Here is a 21,787-nt window from a genome sequence, read left to right on the forward strand (position 1 = left end):
AGAAGATGAGAACCGAAGAATGAAAAGGAATCAGTGTGAAACGAAAATAGGTGGCACGTGTGTCGGCGCTATTTCAGTGAAAAAAGAAACGAAATCGAGGGGGAAGTGGTTTTCGAGTCTCGGTTCCTAGTGTGTTAGGTGTCTTCTGCGGTTATTTATAGAAGTTTCGCGCCTTTTCGCAGTTGTTCACCGGCGACCTGGCAGCTGGCCAGTTTAGGGAAGATCCGTGTGCCACGAAGAAGCACGTGGAAGCGTTACGAAGAGGTTGCATTCGCGTTGCCTCACACTTGCGCGACCTATGCGATCCTCTCCTTTGGCTTTTCTTCCTCGTTCCTTGAGAGATGCTTCCCGAGGTTAGCTTCCGTTTGCGGTCATACGGACAGTCACCCAAATCGCTCCAGACTTGTGCATAGTACATTGGACTTCATCAAATATTTATTCTTCAATAAATCTTTCTTTCACATATCAGTAATTTAACCGCCTAGCTTAAATGTGACTACTCAAATTTTTAATTACTTTTTTTTTACTACTCTTTTTAAGTCCAACTATGTATAGTTTGCAAACTCAAAAATACTGGAATATAACATTTTAATTTTCTTTGTTCCTTTTATTGTTATAGCCCTAAATGGTTAATTCTGACTAACGCACTTGGCAAGGGGTTAATTATTGTTGTAATGCTAAGACAAAGAATGTTCAAATGTTAGGGATGTGGATATGTGGATATGTGGATATGTGGATATGTGGATATGCAGATATGTGAATATATGGATATGTGGAGATGTGGAGATATGTAGACGTGGAGACGTGGAGATGTGGATATGTGGATGATGAGTCACATTTTAACAGACATATTACTTGGAGGAGATATTAGGCAAAGGTTAAAATAACCATGTAAAATTGGACACAAAATATAAAAAGGAATTTAGTGAAAACTCCTTGAGGATTTCATCCTGGTCTTTTCGGTCCATGTTCAAAAGTGCTATAAAGCTGCAGTCAGTGCATATATGAATGTGTGTAATCGTAATTTACAGTACTGTATTACTGTATTACCGAGTTCTGTATACAATTTTGAGAGGGTGAAATGGAGATATACTGTTTGTAGAGATCAGAAGTATAAAATTAATATGAACGTGGATTTCTGCAGTTTACAAATTTGGAAATGTGGAAATTTCAGGAACTAGATATTTGGAACCCTTGAGATTTGATGATTTAGAAATTTGTCAATTTTTTGACTCTGGAAATTTTTGATTTGTAAATTTGCAAAAGTAAAAACTGGAAATTTGAAAATTTGAAATATGAAAAACTTGGAAAGTTGAAAATTTGAAATATTGAAAACTTGCAAGCTTGAAAATTAAATAACTTCAATATTTGAAAAGTTATTTTTCTAACCTAAAAAAATACATGTTCTCCCTCGATATTCCCAGTCATTAAAATTTGTTTTATAAAGAAGCCACTCGTTTTAACTTTTTAAACTAATTTGTAACCAATCTTTGAAAGTTTTAACATACTTCACATCTGATTTCAGTAAATTTAAACGTTGAAACAAAACCATAAATTTGAAAAAATGGACAAAATTTCACAGAAAAATTCAGAACTTAATTTTTAATATAAGGAGCTAACATTTTAGCTGAGCACTGAAACATAGTTTGAGGGAAAAAATAATAAAAGTATCAGATCTTCAGGATTCATTCATATTTTTAGGATGTAGCTAAAATTGAAGATAAATTATCTGGGGTCGTTGCATGCCCCAATGTGACTATTAAACATTTTGCACAAGTGATCCATGCACAGAAATTTTGTTTAATTTTGTTTATTGATCATTTTGTTGTCAAGATATTTGTTGACGAAAGGAAGATACGCGAATATGTATGTTCATTTGTCGGGTTTAATTAAAAGTTCACGCTGCAGTTACAGTGACTAGGTAAAGTGAAACCGGAAGGCGAACCAAGCATTTTTTGCACATTCAACCATGATGTATTTCCACATATTGCAACTGGGAATTTTTGTAATTTAAATCGAAACTCACTGTATTTTATATGGCTAGATCCATTAAGAAATGTGATAAGAATCAACGCACTTCAACGAATCCACATGAACAAGGGTGAATACAAACTTCTGGGGTAACTATGTGTACGTGAATTTCTGGGGTTAATATGCGAGGAAAAGCTGAAAGGAAATTCATTTACTTGCATCAAGTTCTTATTTCTTACTGCAAACATTTTTCCATTTTAGATCAGGCGATTTTAAAATGTATAAGGTTTTAGATTTAACAATTTTTTAAAAAAGGTATTAAGAAATTTAAGAAATTAAGAAATTAAGAAAACAAGACATTTATGAAATTAAGAAATTAAAGAAATTAAGAAATTTTGCAATACTTAAATTTTCTTTAAACATTGCAAATTTTATAATTTTCTAATACTCAAAATTTTTAATCTAATATACTAAATTCTTCATTTCCTAATACCCAGATTTTTAATTATATAATATTTAAATTTTTTAATTTTCTAATATTTAAATTTGTACATTTTCTAATATTTGAATTGCCCAACTCCTTAGTGATCAAATTTTCTGATACTCAAATCTCCAAATTTCCACATTTCAAAATCTTCAAATCTCTAAATCTTTAAATTTCCAAATACCTAAATTCCCAAATCTCTAAATCTCTAAATCATTAAACCTCCAAATACCAAAATGATCAAATATCCAAATTTCCAAATACTCAACTGCCTATATCTTTAAATCTCCAAATTCCCAAATCTCCAAATTCCCAAATCTTCAAATTCCCAAATCTTCAAATTCCCAAATCTTCAAATTCCCAAGTCTCCAAATTTCCAAATACTCAAATGGCCACATTTCTAAATCTCCAAATACTAAAATGTTCAAATCTTCAAATTCCCCAATTTCCGAATCCTCAATTCTCCAAATATCCAAATACTCAAGTGTCTATATCTCTAAATCTCCAAGTACCCAAATGTCCAAATCTCCAAATTTCCAAATACTCAAATGTCTATATCTCTAAATCTCCAAGTACCCAAATGTCCAAATCTCCAAATTTCCAAATACTCAACTGTCTATATCTCTAAATCTCCAAATACTCAAATGTCCAAATCTCCAAATATCCAAATCTCTAAATCCCCAAGTTCCCAAATCCCTAAATCTCCAAATTTCAATCCACAATAAATACTCACTACTCTGTTTCTAATACACCTAACGTATACAATTCCCTAATTTAAATAACACCATAAATACTAAATTTCATGCCTTACATTAATACCCTAGATGGTGCCCCCATCACTCATTTTTTTCATTGTCCACACATGCCGCCCCCATAACCTATATCTGCCCTCTAGTAATTGTACACCCCTATAGCATCAAAAATTAATTGCCGCAAGAAACGTCCATCTGAATTTCAACCAAACCACTTTTGAATATCCACTCCGGTTGTCAGATGTCATTAAAAGATGATTTATAACCGGCTCTGACGTGGCACCGGGAATTTAATTAAGCGTATTTACGTTCCTGGCCAGTTAACGGTTCGTTTTATGAACGAATTGTTGCGGGAACAAAGTTCATTCTTAAATTAGCGAATAAACGGTAACTATATCGGTTCCATTGCCACGAAACATTATCGCATCAACATTGGACGATTATATTTCGATGCTGGCCTTGAACAAAGAGTTACAATTCACATCCGCACGAGAAAGGAATCTGGACCAACCGGATTTCCACTGATTGTACCATACGATGGATGACACAGTTTGCAGAAACGCCCACGGTGTCGTATGTCCCTTTGAACGCCTCCATGTAGCCACGTGTTCCTTAATTCGGCAATTATAGTGAACGATCGTTTTTTCGTCAAGCTTTCTTAACAACGTCTGGTTAGAACGCTGACCAGACCGGGTAATTACCGAACTGCTTACGAGAGCATGTGACGCGTGCTATGAGCCGTTGGATGTATGGCAATTTCTATTTTAATATTTTGAAGTTTTGTTGGTTGACCATTTTCCCAGATGACATTTCAGATTTTAGAATTTTGAAATTCTTCAGACTTCGCAACTTTTGGGATTTTTGGACATTTCAGACCTTTGGGACTTATGAGGTTTTCAGAATTTAGGGACGTTTTGGATTCTAGGATTTCGGGACTTTTGGAATTTTCGAAATTTGGGAGATTTTTGGGATTTTAACGTTTAGGGACATTTCAGATTTGTTGACGTTTGGGATTTTAGAATTTAGGGAATTTTTAAATTTTGGGACACTTGGGGTTAGTGGTACTTCTGGTGTCTTAGGATTCTAGGGACTTTTTAGATTGTAGGATTATGGAATTAATAAATTTCTATATTTTTTAATTTACAAATTCTCAGATTAAAAAATCTTCAAATTTCTAAATTACTAAATTTCAAAATTATCATATCAAATTTGCAAATTATTAAATCTTCATGTTTTCAAATCTTCTGATTCCTAAATTTCCCAATTTCCACATTTCAAATTTAAATTTTGCATATTTTTGAATTTGTAAATTCTCAGATTTACAAACTCCCAAATTTCTAAATTATTAAATTTCAAAATTCTCCTGTTCGCAACCAAATTATTAAACTTTCAAGTTTTCAAAACTCCTTATTCCTAAATTTTCATATCTCAAATTTAAATTTTGCATATTTTTTAATTTGTAAATTCTCAGATTTACAAATTCCCAAATTTCTAAATTATTAAATTTCAAAATTCTCCTGTTCGCAACCAAATTAATAAACCTTCAAGTTTTCAAAACTCCTTATTCCTAAATTTTCATATCTCAAAATTTAAATTTTGCATATTTTTTAATTTGTAAATTTTTAGATTTACAAATCCTCAAATTTCTAAATTATTAAATTTCCAAATTATTAAATCTTCAAGTTTTCAAATCTCCCATTTCCCAATTTCCACATCTCAAATTTCAAATTTTCATGTCTATTAATTTGTAAACTTTCAAATTTCCAAATTATTAAATTTCAAAATTCTCATGTTCCCAAATTTTCAAATTATTAAACCTTCAAATTTTCAAATCTCTTGATTCCTAAATTTTCACATCTTCCTCATCCCTCACTTTCCCCATTTCCTCCACATCTCCAAATTCCCAAACCTCAAACCTCAAATTCTTATCTGTCCGAACCAAGAATCTGTCTATCCATCAATGCCTATCTCTCTACGGCCGAGTGCCTCGCAGGCATAGTTCGCTACAGCATCCAGCATAGCTTGAAAGACGATCTCTTTTTCGTAGACGACTATCTTCGTAGATAAACGATATCGAGCATCCGGTATGGGTCGGTTTGAAATCAGCTTATTCATGTTTCTTTTTCGACATCGATACAAATCTGTTCCCGCTCGATTCCCCAAGAAAATCATGCCACCATTTTTCTACTGCGCTGCGGTCGGCCTTCACCCTGAATATAGAATTGTCGGAGGTTAAACGCGAGAGACGTGCTTGTTTCGTCCCGGTCAATTAGCGATGTTTTACGGCACTCTGTGGTCATTGATAGTCCTTCAAAGAAACTACATTGTTGAAAGACTTTTATAGCAATTTCTTACCTTTTCTCTACATTTTTCCATTTATTTCTTATCCAAATTACGATCTTGCAAGCAATGCTATAAATAAGTATATTTTTCAATTCATTTTACTTATTCTTCGTTTTCCTTCATTGTTGGTTTTACTTTTTTCAAAATTTATTAGGCCTTATGGGTAGAAGTTTTTCATTGAAAATTAAAGTATAATTGTTATAATTATTGTAGTTCTATATTTGAAAAGTAGAATTTAATTTGCTATTTAAATTATAGAATAAATTAAAGAAATTATTACTTCTTTAAGAAATAAAATGAAGCATTAAGGAATAAAAATGACTCACTGATCTTCTATTGAAAAATAAAAATCTAATTTTTAACTTAACTTATGTAATGCATAATTTGTCAAAAATTCAGAAATTTCAAAAAATTACAAAATTTCAATGTCCTCAAAAACACCATAACAACCACTAAAAGTTCTAGACATACTAAAAATTCTAAGAAAACTAAAAATGATAAAAATTCTAAGAAAATTAAATTCAAAAAATTCTAAGATTTCTATGATAACTAAAAATTATAAAAGTTCTAAAAATTATAAGAAAACTAAATTCTAATAATTCTAAGAATTTTAAGAATTCTAAAAATTCTAAGAAAACTAAAAAGTCTAAGAAAGTTAAAATTTCTAAAAATTCTAATAATTCTAATAATTCTCAAAATTGTAAAGATTCTAAAGATTCTAAAAATTCTAAGAAAATTAAATTCTAAAAATTATAAGAAAACTATAAAATTCTAAAAATTCTGAAAATCCTAAAATTTCTACAAATCCTAAAAATTCTAAAAATTCCAAATTTAAAAAATCTGAAAATTCTGATTGCAGTCCTATCCAATAAAATAGTTCATATAAATACGCACGGTAGAAACGTACAAAATATATAAAGCTTAAGTTCCCTATCGCTAATTCATCCCATCCGTCGTAAAGTCTCTTTTGCACCGTTTACTCTGTTACAGAGGAGGAAGAGATCGACGTAGTGACCTTCGAGAAACCGTGCCGACCCGCAGCGTTACCAACGTACCCGAACTTCGTCGACCAGCAGCATTTCCAATTGACAGTGAACACCGCATTTAAAAAGGCGCCGCGACCACGTGGCCGGCCGCCCTCGAACCCGGCGAGGAAAAGAACCGCTCAACCCGAACCGAAGCCAGCGAAACGTGCTCGTCAAAGAACGTACCAGAGGAGGAACAATGGCGGACGATGCATGCCAGCGTCATCTCCCCCGATGAAGATGAGCTCTTCAGCGTCGAGAAGCTCGTCGGAGGACGAGCTGGACACGGAGAAACGCAGCTTGCACAATAACATGGAACGTCAGAGGCGGATAGAGCTACGAAACGCGTTCGAGGAGCTGCGCATTCTCGTACCAGCCATCGAGTCGAAGGAGAAGGCACCGAAAGTCGCCATCTTAAGGCAGGCGGCTATGTACTGTGATATGCTAACCGAGCTTGACCAGAGCACCGTGGCCAAGGTGATGGACCTCAGGAAACGGCAGGAGAAGCTTCGAGCCAGACTTAGTCAACTACGGAGGAGTCTCGCCATGACGCGTTGAGGAGAGACTCTTCGTACGAAATTTTACCGACCACGTCGGTACGATTTTTATTTCTAACAGTTCCGCTCGATGTTCGACGAGATTACAAAATGGTGCGAGTATCAGAAACATGGGAGAACGGGTTACGTGGAGGGACTAATTGATACTAGTGTCGACGGAATTGAAGGACAATTTAGAGTTTCGTTTTGCCTTGAAGAGAAGGTTAACAGAAGAGGCTGACGAAGAGTTTTCAAGATTTATTATATACCGTGTATATTTGTGATTCGCCGAGTAGCAACCTATGAAGATTATGCAGTTAAGGTATCGGTAAAGACGCAGTGTGCCGACAATAGATTCAGAGTTTTGTCAGATAAGTTCGCGATAAAATGCACTGTGAGAAGAAATTAGGTGGAAAGTCAGGTCTATTTTTATTATGAAGTCTTGACAGTGGCATCTTATCGTGCTGATTGAGACCGGTTCTCAAGGGACGATTTTTTCGAGAAAATGTAGCGGAAACGACAAACAGTTTGAAGGGATCAACAGTTAGCTTTTTACGCCGGTGAGAAAGCTAGGCTTCTCTAGGGGAAAAATGGTGAAGTTTTATATAAAAAATTTGTAAATTTAGAAATTTTTGTGTTACCAAATTTTTTGGGTTAGAACTTCAAATATGGAGTTTTAGAAATTTTCAGTCACAAGCTTTCGAATTTTAAAATTTAGAAATTTTTAGTTCCTAAACTTAATAAATTAGAATTTTTTGATTTATAAATTTTCTAAATTAGAAGTTTTGAATTTAGAAATTTTCTAAATTTTCTAAATTAGAATTTTTTATTCACTAAATTGTCTAATTTAGAAATTTAGAAATTTTCAAGGTTACAAGCTTTCAAATTTTAAAATTTAGAAATTTTTAGTTCCTAAATTTAATAAATTAGAATTTTTTGATTTGTAAATTTTCTAAATTAGAATTTTTCCATCTACTAAATTCTCTAATTTAGAATTTTAGAAATTTTCAGATATGTAAGAGGAATTTAGGAATTCAAAAATTTTTCAATGATTTTCAAATTTGAATATTTAGAAATATTTAAATTACCTCAAGTTTGGAATTGAAGAAATTTCCAATGTTAAAAAGCTTTTAATTTTTTTGAAAGTTTATAAATTAAAAATTTATAATAAATTATAAATTATAAATTTATATAAATTGTTAATTTTTTTCTAAATTTTAATTTAGAAGTTGTGAAATTTGAAAACTTGAATATTTGAAAATTATGATGGAGTCAGTCTGGGAATTTGGTAACAGAAACTTAAAAATTCTGGGAATTTAAGAATTTGAGAAAATACTTGAAGATTTGGAAATTGTAGAAATTTATAAATATATAAACTTGAATTTATAAATCTAATAAATAAATAAATTCAAATTTATAAATTTATAGATAAATAAATAAATTTAAATTTATAAATTTATAGATAAGTAAGTAAATTATTATTTATAAATTTGTAGGTGAATAAATTTTTAAGTAAATAACTTTATAATAAATTTATAAATAATAAATTTAAATTTATAGATATCAGAATAAATAAATAAATTGTTAAATTTGAAAATTTCTCAAATTTAAAATTTGAAAATCTTCAAATTTAAGAATTTGCAAGTTTCAAAAACTTGAAATTTGGGTTTGTGATTCTTAAATTCTCAGGATTAACAATATGGGAAATTTCAAATGTAAAAATTTAGAAATGAAAAATTTCCCATATTCAGTTGTTTAAAATGAAAAACAAAATGGAGTCCACTTATTCCAATCTAGAGAGAGCCTACCTTGCAACCGAGTACTTTTCAGTTTTGTTGAAATACGTGAATAATTGCATCCTATTAAAACTTTTCTTCAATTACATTGGAATTATCCAAAGTAAAAAACTCAGCATTAAGAACACTTATTACGATAATAAACCTCGACAGTTTTATTGGATTCGAATGGTTCAATCTGAGAGCCGCTTTAAATATGGCAAAGTGAAACTTTTGCATAGATAAGAGAAAACGAGTCTTATCAGAACGTTATCTAACATTAGTATCACCGACTCTCAACTAACTAGTCTTAGGATGTGTTGCAAAGCTGAACCGGTTTCTAGGTATATTTTTGTTTTCACGAACAAATAAAAACGGTGAAAGAAAAGAGGAAAGCGTGCATGCAGATTTCAATCGTCAATGGGTGGTTCTTTTTCCAAAACTTGTACTAGCAATTAGAGGCAGAAAGAAAGTTGTTTCGATTTTATATCGAATGGCGGAGCTGGAAGAGTCGACTGCGTTCTGGTCGAACAGGTTGCTGTTCTCGTTGCAGTCACAATATATTATAGTTTTCCATGACGGCAAATAGTTTTGGAAATTGAATCGGCAGCGACATGCCTCGCTAATTCGCTAAAACATTTCAAATATCTTAGAATTCTCATTACACTTTATTGCATTCGAAACTTTCGAAGGTTGTACACAGAGCCGAACCTAGAATTTGTGGGACCTGGGATATTCACGTTTTCAACGCTCTTGGATTAGACTACTTACTCTAGTGAGTATAGTTCACTCTCGTTATATTGCAATGGGGACTATATTCTTTGACAATATCTTTGGCAGCATTTCAAAACTTGTAGTAGTTCAAAAAATGAAAAATTTCTAAAATTGGATCAGACATTACTAGTGAGTTTTGTTTCCTCGCGTTATATTGCATTGAGGGCTATACTCTTCGGTAATATATTGCGTGCAGCATTTCAATATTTGCATTTGTTCAAAAAATGAAACATTTCTAAAATTGGATCAGACATTACTAGTGAGTATAGTTTACTCTCGTTATATTGCAATAAAGCCTATACTCTTTGGTAATATAGAAATCTTGCGTGTAACATTTCAAAGCTTCTTTTAGTTAAAAAAATGCAAAATTTCTAAAAGTGAATCAGACAGATTACTAGTGAGTATAGTTCACTCTCCTTTATATTGCATTGGGCACTATACTCTTCGGTAATATATTGCGAGTATTTCAGAACTTGTTTGGAAATATTAACATTTGAGAATTTGTAACAACAGTTTCAAATTTTGAAAATTGGTGATTTTGAGAATATTTTAATTGAAAAATTTGAAGGTTACTAAATTTGAGAATTTCTGATTTTGACAATTTTTGAATATTTGAAGATTTTGTAAATTCAAAATTATTTTAATTTCAAATTTTATTTATTTGAGATTCTGGAAATTATAAATAAATAAAATTAATTTTGAGTAACCTTAAAAATGACTAAATTTAAAAATATGATTTTAGAAATTTAAAAACTTGAAAACTTATAAAGTTAGGCGTTTCTTAATTTACTTCGTGATTTTGAAATTTTGTAATTTCTATAATTTACAAGTTTGAAAATTTACAAATTGTTTTACTTGTATATTAGAGAATTTGTAAATCTGAATTTCTAAATTTGAGATTTGAAAACTTCTAAATTAGAAAATTGACAATTTCTATATTTAAAATTTGGAAACTTCTAAATTGGAAAATTAGTAATTTCTAAATTCGACAACGGAAAATTTCTAAATTTCTAAATAAAATTGAAAATTTTTTACATTTCTCAGTAAAATTGAAAATTTCCAAATTTTTTAGTAAAATTGAAAATTTCTAAATTTTTCAGTAAAATTAAAAATTTCTAAATTTCTCAGTCACCCTAAAAACTTCATAAATTAAAAAAATTTAAGACTTGCAAAAAATAATCACAAGTGCCCCATTCGTCCCCAGCTTTATGGACGGCAAAGATTTCAAACATTAATTCTCTCATTAAAAAAACGTATTAAGTAAACCTCAAAAACCAATCACAATTTTCTCCCACTTCAGAAAAGAACATGTTTCTAACTTTTTGAATTCATATTCACTACTTCATAGTGTCTATGAAGAAACACTAACTAGCTGCGGTAAAGCAACAATAACCATTCTACAATACAATCTCTCCCCTAATGAATTCCATTGTTTTCTCCATTCAAATCTCACGTTTCTAGCATCGTAGTCACAAGTGATTGTTTATCGATTAATTGATGATCACCGTGTGATCTTTACGTTCTGGCGTGTCACACTTTCAATAGAATGCTTCTATGCATCCGGTACTGATTATGTCCTGGAAATCTTGCGTATAGTGGAGACTATGGTATAGCGGAGTCGTAAATTTAAATGTGAAAATACGTGAATGAAAAAATAAATGTTATGCAATATGGTGGAAAATGAAATTCGTATGATTTCGTTTTCTTGTTTTTCAATGAGTTGAATCTTTATTTAGAGCTGGTTTTAATGTTTGTATTAGTCGAAATATTTTTTTATACCATTTTTGAGTAGCAAAATTGAGAATCCCCAAACTTAAATTTTCAAAATTAAAATTTTCAAATCAGAAATTCGTGATTTTACATTTCAAGGTTTTTGGATATTTGAACTTTAAAATTGTTAAGTTGTCGATTTTCAAATTTTTTAATTTCTGAATTGCTGTTTTCAAATTTTTCTAATATTCCAGTCAAAAAATTTTCAAACTTGAAGTTTTACGTGGTTAAATTTTTAAATTGCCTGATTTTCATATTTGAAATTTTTAATTTTTCGAAAATCCAAATTTTTTAGAAGAAATTTCTTAATACTTACATTTTTAAGTTACTGAATTACTTAAATTTCAATCAAATCCAAATACTAGTATTTCCAAATTTCAAAGTACTCTAATTTCTAGATTTTCAAATTCTCAAATCTCTAAATTTCTAACTTAGAAAAATACGAAAGCAATTATCTAAAATTCTCATTTTTAAATTTTCAATGTCTCAAGGTTCCAAATAAAAAATTTCAAAGCTGCCGTTTTAGTTCCCCGAATTCCTAAGTTCTCAAATTTTCAACCTTCAAATTCTTCTAAAAAATTTTGAAATTATCTCATTAAAAAATTCTCAAATTTGTAAAAGTTTATAAATTTCTCAAGGTTCCAATTCTTCAATTTCAAAAATTTCAACGCTGCCGTAGGTCCCCAAATTCCCAAATTCTCAAATTTTCAAACCTTCGAATTCTTTAAAAAATTTTGAAATTATCTCATTAAAAAATTCTCAAATTTGTAAAAGTTTATAAATTTCTCAAGGTTCCAATTCTTCAATTTCAAAAATTTCAACGCTGCCGTAGGTCCCCAAATTCCCAAATTCTCAAATTTTCAAACCTTCAAATTCTTTGAAAAATTGTTCAAATTATCTCATCAAAAAATTCTCAAATTTTCAAAAGTTTATAAATTTGTAAAAACTATAAATTTTCAAATTTCGACGTTTGCATGTCTGATCCCGAAATACTTCTACATTTTCAAATGCCAACTATCAAAATTCCCCACTTTCCAAATCGCCATATTATCATATTAAAAACTTCCAAATTTTTAATTTCTTATATTCATTTCAAAATTCATAAATCCTCAAATGAAAAATCTATCCTCCACTCTAACAATTCTATCCTTGTTGATAAAAACTCTTCAAAAACACAACCCAAAATCTTCGATCCTCGGCGATAAATCGAACATGCAAAATAACACGTCGCTAGTATCATCCTCAAAAGAGCGTCTCCGTACCTTCATCCTGTGTAACGCTGTAAAATATCGTATACTTTTCTTCTTAACGGGTGCAATAAGGTGAGGCGGATCGTTAACTTTGTTATTGGAACTAGCTAGAAATAAAGGACGGCGATATACCGAGAGGGAGGAGGATCGACATTTTTTTTACGATTCATCGATCCGAATTCTGCACTCGTCTAGTTTTTCCTAGCTAAGAAAACTTCGAATTAGAATAAAGGCGGCCGAGGTGCGCCTTCTCGTCGGGCGCACGGTCGATCTCGTATTTTTGGGATTCGTTCGTCGACGATTTTCACGAGAAAGGAGTTTCTCGTTTGGCCCGTAGAGGCCTGGCTACGCTTTTAGACACGCGTGAATAATGTATGTACGCATTATTCACGCTTAGGTATATAAGTTTATATATATACGCATACATAACATACAATCGTATATACATACACATGTATATATATATATTGAAAATTACAGAATGAATGTGCGAAAGGGAGAGAGAATGCGCTACTAATTATTGACTTTAGAATTACTACTATTATTACGATTATTGATTATTATACTTCTCATTATCACCATTATTATACGTATTTTTATTGTTACGAGTTTCCTAGCATTTCATTGCTATAGAGTCTTAGTGAACGAAATCGTTCGATTCACGCGCGCGGCTGACAAATTGGCGCGAAGCAGCATTCGCATTCCTTACAATTGTCAGCTTGTGAGGTGCGCTGATTATATTCATATAAACGGTTTAAATGAACGATACGAGATAGGGATTATAGTATATTATATTATGATAAAAATATATATATATAAATATGTCTATGTATATTTGTAATACGAAAGAGAAACGGACCGAAATCTGATTTGTCGAAGACGCGAAACGAAGTGCGAGTGCCCTCGCGGAAGGAAATAAAAGGCAAAATAATGTGTTCATTACATTTGTAGGTAACAGTATTCGTTTATATACACACTTTTTACGGGCTATTGAAAGAAATAAAATAAAAAAAAAAATGAAAAAAATGAATAGAAATTGGAAGGTGTGCCCTTCTGGGAGACAAGTTTAATACACTGACACAGGCGCAGAATATATTACACACGCATTCGGTGGCAAAGTTGGCTTCCGGTGAAAAAAACAAATGTCAAAATTTCTGTTTTCAAGTTTTCAAAATCGAATGTGGAGATTTCATTAAGATGATTTGTAAGTTGTGGAATTTGTAACTTTGTATCTTTGTAACTTTGCAAATTTGTAACTTTGTAACTTTGTAAATTTGTAACTTTAAAAATTTATAACTTTGCAAATCTGAAGTTATGTGAATTAAACATTTAAAAAGTTAAATCTGAAAGTTGAAATATTAGTAATTTGGAAATATTTCAAGTGAATTATATGTTTAGAAAGTTTTTAGTGCAATAATATTTGGACCTATGATAAATGAAATAATTTGAGAAAGTACATATTATGATAGAAGTTGGAAAATTGTAAGTACTCAAATTTTACAATACTTAAAATTTGTAAATTTGAGAATTTATAGTTGTGAAAGTTTCAGAAATTGAAAATCTATATTTTACATTCAGAAATTTTAGAATTTCTGAATACTAAAATTTATAATTGCAAAAATGTCTAAATTTAAGAATTCAAAAAGTGAAAAAATAGAAAATCTGAATTTTGAATTTGAAAATTTAGAAATTTTTAAATTTAAAAATTTGTAATTTTTACGCTTAAAAATTGTGAAATTAGTAATTTAAAAATTGTGAAGTTAATAATTTGAAAATTGTGAAATTAATAATCAAAAATTTTAAAAGTTTCAAAATAATAAGTCACAATTTTAAAAATTTCACAATTTCAGATTTGTCCACATTTCATTTTTTAAATTTCCATATTTTCTAATTTGAACATTTTTACATTTTTAAATGTGTTAATTTCTACATTTCTAAATTAAAAAATTTTCACAAATTATATACAAAAATTTCCACATTTGTAAATTTGAAAATTTGCACATTTTTAATTTTGTTAATTTCCATATTTCTAAATAACAAAATTTTCACGTATTATATACAAAAATTTCTACATTTTTAAATTTGTAAATTTTTATATCTTTAATTATGTTAATTTCTACATTTTTAAATTTGAAAATTTTCACATCTTTAATTATGTTAATTTCTACATTTCTAAATTAAAAATTTATTACATACACAAACAAATTTCCACATTTTTAAATTTGAAAATTTCTACATTTTTAAATGTTACTTTCTACATATGCACAAAAATTTCTACACTTTTAAATTTGGACATTTCTATACATTTAAATTTGAAAATTTCTCCATTTTTAAATATGAAAATCTCTACATATTTAAATTTGAAAATTTCTCCATTTTTAAATATGAAAATTTCTACATTTATTAATTAAAAAGCTTCTACATCTCCAAACACATAAACCTCTAAATCCAAATATAAAACCTTGCACGCTTAACCAAAAAATTTTCTAAATTCCACATTTGATAAGATGAAAGTTCCAAACTTCAAATCTCCAAAATTAAATCTCGCTCGCATCAAAAGTTATCAATCCCTACTCGGGGAAGCCCATCGTTGCCCGCCGGTGTACATGCAGACACATCCACGCAAGAGCCATTGGTAAATTGCATAATGTACATTCGCATATGTATGACGCATGAGAACTGAATGTATATCGAGAGGGGTGATAGAGAAAAGAATGTATATGCGCTCGACGGTGCTAGACGAAAATTAAAGAGGGACTGGAAAGTTGCACAGGGGAGAAAAGAGTAGATTGTGCAGCACGAGATGCAAAGAGATTGGTCTGGGAATCGGTTACGGGATCGAAAGCAGCACGCACGTGCATCCGGAAATAATGTCTCGATGTATTTGTCGTTCCTTGCAGTCGTATAATGCGCGCACGTGTGTGGTATATGCATATGTGTACCATGCGCAACGTGTACATACACAATTTTTATATAGAGTGTCTCAGAACATTTTGCTGTTGGATTCATTCTGTAAAATCATTTACCGTTTATAGATGCAACTAATTACAGTCATTTACCATTTGTAATTTTTATTTCGTGAGATTATTTCAGAAAGGGTATCGTTGGAGTTTGTTACATTGAACTTTTGAGTTTGAGTTTTTATTTGGGGATACGGAAGTTTGGTATATTTAGAAAATGAAGCCGTATGTTTTGTTGGTTGGCTTCTTTTGGTTGAGAATAACTGCGGGGGAAAGTGTTACATTTGTATTCATTTGTCGGTTTTAGGACATCGGGTGACTTCATTTAACAGTCTCGGGGTTTTTGAATTTATTGTCGAATTTCAGAGAGATTTCGAAATTTTTGCATTTTAAAGTTTGAGTATTTTGAAGTTATTGAATTTGGGAGTTTGTGAAGGAATAGATTCAGAAGTTTGTGAATTTGTAAATTTTTGTAATACGAACAGTTCTAAATTTGAAGCGCAATTTGCAAATTGGAAAAACTCAAATTTCTAATTTTTCGAATTTAAAAATTTTAGGTGATTGACTTTCCAAATTTTCAAACTTATGAAATTTCAATTTTTTAAATAGTCAAATTTGTGAAATTTCAAATTTTTTTACTTTCAAATTTCCAATTTATGAAATTTCAGTTCCTCAAATTATTGATTTTTCAAATTTTCAAATTTATGAATTTTCAAATTTCAAATTATTGATTTTGTAAATTCCCAAATTTATGAACTATCAATTTTATGAACTTACAAATTTATGAAATTTTCAATTTTCAAATTATTGGTTTTGTAAATTACGAAATTTATGAAATTTCAAATTTATCAACTTACATATTTTAAATTTCATAAATTTCGTAATTTACAAAACCAATAATTTAAAAATTGAAAATTTCATAAATTTAAAAATTTGAAAAATCAATAATTTGAAGAACTGAAATTTCAAATTTGACAGTTTGGAAAATCAGTCATTTGAAAAATTGAAATTTCATTAATTTGAAAATTTGAAAAATCAATAATTTGAAATTTGATAATTCATAAATTTGAGAATTTGGAAAACCAATAATATGAAAATTAGAAATTTCATAAATTAAAAATTTTATAAATTTCTATTTTCATAAATTTGAAAATTTGAAAAGTTAATAATTTGAAATTTGAAACTTCACAAATTTGACAATTTGGAAAATTAGTAATTTGAAGAATTAGAATTTTCTGCATTTGGAAATTTGAAAAATCAACAATTTAAAAAGTTGAAATTTGATATTTCTCAAATTTAAAAATTTGGAAAATCACTAATTTGGAAATTAGGAATTTCGTAAATTAAAATTTTACTAATCTGAAATTTTGTAAATTTCAAGATTTGTAAAATCCCTAATTTGAAAATTGAAATTTCTCAAATTTAAAAGTTTGTAAAATCACTAATTTGAAAATTGAAATTTCTCAAATTTAAAAATTTGCAAAATCACTAATTTGAAAATTGAAATTTCTCAAATTTAAAAATTTGCAAAATCACTAATTTGAAAATTAAAATTTCCCAAATTCAAAAATTTGGAAAATCGCTAATTTGAAAATTAGAAATTTCATAAATTTGAAAACTTAAAAATCAATAAATACAAAAAACAAAAATATTCGAAAATTCAAAATTCGATTAAAAAAAAAAAACATTTCTACTTACCCCATGATTTAAAGGCAAACGACAAAAATTTCTTTCAACTCGTACTTCTCTTGTCCAACTTTCTGCGACCACCCTATATACCTCTCACACCAGAGCACACATGCACGCACTTATTGACACACACACAACAAATTGCATCCAACATACGCGCTTGTACGGATACAAATTAATTAAAGACTAAATCGACGACACGATGAAACCTGAATCGCAACGCAAGTGCTTGAAATTTATATAAGTACATACATACATAAGTACATACCTATAATCGCAGTAGTAATGCAGTTCGGAACACGGGTGGAATGCATTTTCGGGTAACAGAAGGGGGTGGATTCACCGCGGAAACGTTTCGAGGGTATTCAAAGGGGCCGTAAAAAATTTTTCTTTCTTTCCTCAATTGATCGTTCGTGCACAAGAGTTGACAAAAGGTCCTTACATTTTCGAGAAATTAATAAGAATGTCGAAGTCCGTTTTCGAGAGCCGTTTAGGGGTAATTTCGCTCAATGCGCTTTAAATAAATTAAAAATTAAACGGCAGATTCGAATACCAAATGCACAAACCTTTAAAAGCAGAAGTTTCGACGTTCTTACATCCGCGTAGGCGTAGTTCTTGTTATATTTTTGACAGATTTTTTATACATTAACCCTTCGCAATTGCTAGAGGATATTAAAGAGCGATTCTAGGAGCTATTGTTACACTCACAGGAAAGGAGTGCGATGTTTAAATATATATATTAGAGAGGGAGTAAAAAAAAAACACTGCAATGAAACGAAAAGACTAAAAAGTAAAAAGAGAGTAAAATGTGTTTTTTATAAGACGAAATCGCATTTTCGACGCATCAGGTTTACTTAAATAGAAACAGACACTGTTCACATACTCAGGAAACTAAGTGGCGCCTTAATTTTTAACTTTAAATTCGGTCTCGGAATATATACATACCTTCTCGCGTGCGATATCTGTATTTTATGTGTACATAAGAATGATGGTGGAAAAGAGATAGGATATAACGTTTCTCTTCCTCTTCGTATAACATTCTATCGTAGGGGCTCGCGTTCTTTTTTTTTTTTTATTAGTTTCCGACGCGTGAGTCGCTGCCGATCGAATGGAAAATTAATGGAAAACAGTATATCGACCACGTTTCAAAGTTCTTCCGTGTTTAACGAATTCGTTAAGCCGCGACGAAACTTCACGATATATATTATATCGTGTTATAATAATAATATACATACCTCGCAATAGATTTCGCCTTCTTGAAATGGTAGTCTTCTGTTTACGCTAAATACATACATACATCATTTATATCGTTTTGTGGAGCTCTTGGACGATTTGTATGTTGGTAATATGATAGTATTTTAAATGTTTTAAATGATCAAATTTCAGAATTCCCAAATTACAAATTTAAAAATTCACAAATTCCCAATCCCAAAATTCCTAAATACCAAACTTTCTTAATACTAAAATTCCTAAATATAAAAAATTTGAAAATTCAAATTTTGGAATTTACAAAATCCGAATCAAATTTAATTCAAATACCCAATGTTCAATTATTAATTTTCTAACAGCCTACATTTTGAAATTTGTATATTTTTAAATTTCTTAATACGAAAACTGTATTTTTTTTATATTTTCAGGTAGCTTAATTTTGAAATTTTTTAAGGATCAAATTCATGGATTCTAAAAGCTTCAATTCTGAAAGTAAAAATTTTCGACTATTTCAATTTTTGAGTGTCCCAATTTTTCAATTCCTTAATTTGGAAATTTGCAAAAAATCAAATTTCTAATTTCGAAAATTTAAATTGTTAAATTTTCAATTACCTAATATGCAAATTTTCAGTTCTCTAAATACCCAATTTCATAAATTACTAAATTTTCAGATTACTAACCCCACGAATATAAATCCCAAATTTTGAAATTTCTAATTTTCACATGCTTGAATTCCTAAAAACTTTTCCTGAATTTCAAAATTTTCAAGACCAATAATTTTGTAATTTTCAAATTTATTTACTGGTGTTTATATTTCTGTGATTCTAAATCTTTAGATTTCCCAGTTTTGAAATTTTGGAATTGACCTATGAAATTTTGCAATTTTTTATCAAATTTTTAAAATACCCAATTATAAAATTTCTAAATTTTTAACTTATCAAATTCTTGTATTCGAATTATTAAATTTCCAAATTTCAAATTTTTTAATTCTCAAAATTACTAGATTTCCTAATCAACTAATTTCAAAATTTGCAGAAATTTCAAATCAAATTTAGAATTACTAAATTTCTAAATTTCAGAGTTACTATCCTTCATTTCCTAAATCTTCAAACTTCAAAATTCAGAAATTTCCAAATTCTCTAGCAGAATCCTTAAATTCCTAAGTTACCACATTTCCAACTATCTAAATTCCCTAGTTTTAAAATTAAAAATTTTACAGTTCTGGATTTTCAAATGTCAAAGTTTCTGTATCACAAAATCCCTAAATTCTTAAAACCTCAACCAAAAATTTCTGGTTTCCAAAATTTTCAATTTTGAATTACCCAAATTCCCAAATAGCAAAATTCCCAAATAGCAAAATCCCCAAATAGCAAAATTCCCAAATACCAAAATTTCCAAATAGCAAAATTCCCAAATACCAAAATTTCCAAATACCAAAATTTCCAAATACCAAAATTTCCTAATACCAAAATTTCCAAATACCAAAATTTCCAAATACCAAAATTCCCAAATAGCAAAATCCCCAAATACCAAAATTCCCAAATACCAAAACTTCCAAATCCCAAAATTTCCAAATTCTCAAATCACTCAAATTCCCAAACCTCCGAGTCCCAAAATTCCCAAGTCCCAAATTTCTTAAACAAATTTTCACAAAAACACTACAGTTTTTCACACTTTCAGCATTAAAAATCCTACATTATTACCAAATATAATCGCCCAAGATCTCCACCCCGTTCTTTTCTTTTTGTTCACTCGCTCGTGTGTCCGACCTGTGAGTTCTCTGTATCGTGCCAAATCAAGAGAGAAGGGAAGATAGGTCGAGAGAAAGAGTGAGGAACCATAGTTACGGATTAATCCGAGCGTTTAGTCGAATTTAGTCGGTTAGTAGAATTTCAATTAGTTTTGGAATAGCGACTCGTTTCTCTTTTTTTTTTAATTTATCCGCTCAAAAGGGACTTCCCTCGGATCCCTCTTGAACGCACAGATATTTGTTTTTTCTCTTTTCCTTGCTCTTTTATTCTATTCTTTACTTTTCTCATTTTGTTTCGGTTTTTCCCTTCGATTGACTGGAATGTGTTTAGGCCTTCTCTCGACAAAGACATTTCTTCGAAAATTGCTCAGAGAATAACCTTGGCCGATGGATCGCCGGAACGTGTTTTCTTTCCCTCCTTTTGTTGTTTTTTCATTCTAGAACAATTTTCCCCCGGTATGTCCTCGCAACGCTTTTTTACCCTAGGAATTCTCGTCTGGAACGATAGCCTGCAAGGTGCGCTAATTTTGAGGCTTTGGTAGATTTTCTACCGTTCTATTATATATACCTATATGTAAGTAGTACATTAACAAAAAATATATATATTAATATTATATATGCAATTTCGTAATTTGGCGCGTGCGCTCGGTTTATCGTTACGAAGCATTGGTGTGAATTTTTATGCGCATTTATGCGAGGACAACCGGGTTAAACGTTCTCTAAACATATCGTTTTCGTTTTTTAACACAAAAGCTAATGGCCGCCATTTCGTGCGGGCTCTCATGTTAACTGGCCTATCTGGCTCTTGTGGGTTAACCGCCGCAAAATCGTTTTAAAAATTAAGAATTACTTGTATTAAGAGTTCTTTTTCTGTTTTGGGGTCTGGTATTCCAGAAAACGAGGCGGTTGAAATATTTTTACGGATTGTTATTTTAAGAGATGAAATTTTGAAAGAAAAAGGTTCGAGCGATCCATCGGCGGTTTTGAAGAGTGTAAACGTACCTGCTAGCCTCATAGACATTAAATAATAGAAATAATCATAGTTACTGTAAAGGACAGATAAGGAGGATAACGCGTTTGTAAACGATGTACGTCGACGTAGCTTTAGCTTAGAAAAGGATACGGCAATTATAATATTACGGTATTGTATAGAAATCGACTCAAAGTGGCGCGTGAGATTCGTCGCACAAATGTTTTTAAAAAGGAAGTTTTATTTTTCTTTTTCTCCATTTTCACGATTTTTCTTTTTAAGTTTTATCGATTAACACGGGGGCGCATGATCTACAGTAAATTATAAGGAACACGAACGAATCTCGCGTCCACGGTTTACTTTTTTTTTGTAAACATTTTAACACACGTACGTGGCTCCCCTCCTCCGAACATTTTTCTTTGCAAGCTCTATATATATGAATATATATATTATTTTTTTCTTATTTTATTTTACTTTCGACCACGTTAGTCGACGACACGATCGATCCGCTAATTTGCACTCATAAATG

At 30.4% G+C, this 21,787-nt stretch overlaps 1 protein-coding gene across 5 annotated transcripts in view; it reads left to right on the forward strand.

The window, feature by feature from the left end:
• Myc (bHLH transcription factor Myc) overlaps positions 1-21,787 on the forward strand; it is a 265,387-nt gene that overhangs the window by 42,912 nt on the left and 200,688 nt on the right. For 2 of the 5 annotated variants that reach the window (XM_003702389.3, XM_012283228.2), the window contains exon 3: positions 6,541-13,622. The exons of the other annotated variants lie outside the window; for them this stretch is intronic. In XM_003702389.3, coding sequence (XP_003702437.2) covers positions 6,541-7,133 — 593 coding nt within the window. In that variant the 3' untranslated portion in view covers positions 7,134-13,622. Of the gene's footprint in view, positions 1-6,540; positions 13,623-21,787 lie in introns of those variants that run through there. 5 annotated transcript variants of the gene reach the window in all.

The sequence above is a fragment of the Megachile rotundata genome, chromosome 11 (assembly GCF_050947335.1).
Source record: "Megachile rotundata isolate GNS110a chromosome 11, iyMegRotu1, whole genome shotgun sequence".
Taxonomy (NCBI): Eukaryota; Metazoa; Arthropoda; class Insecta; order Hymenoptera; family Megachilidae; genus Megachile; species Megachile rotundata.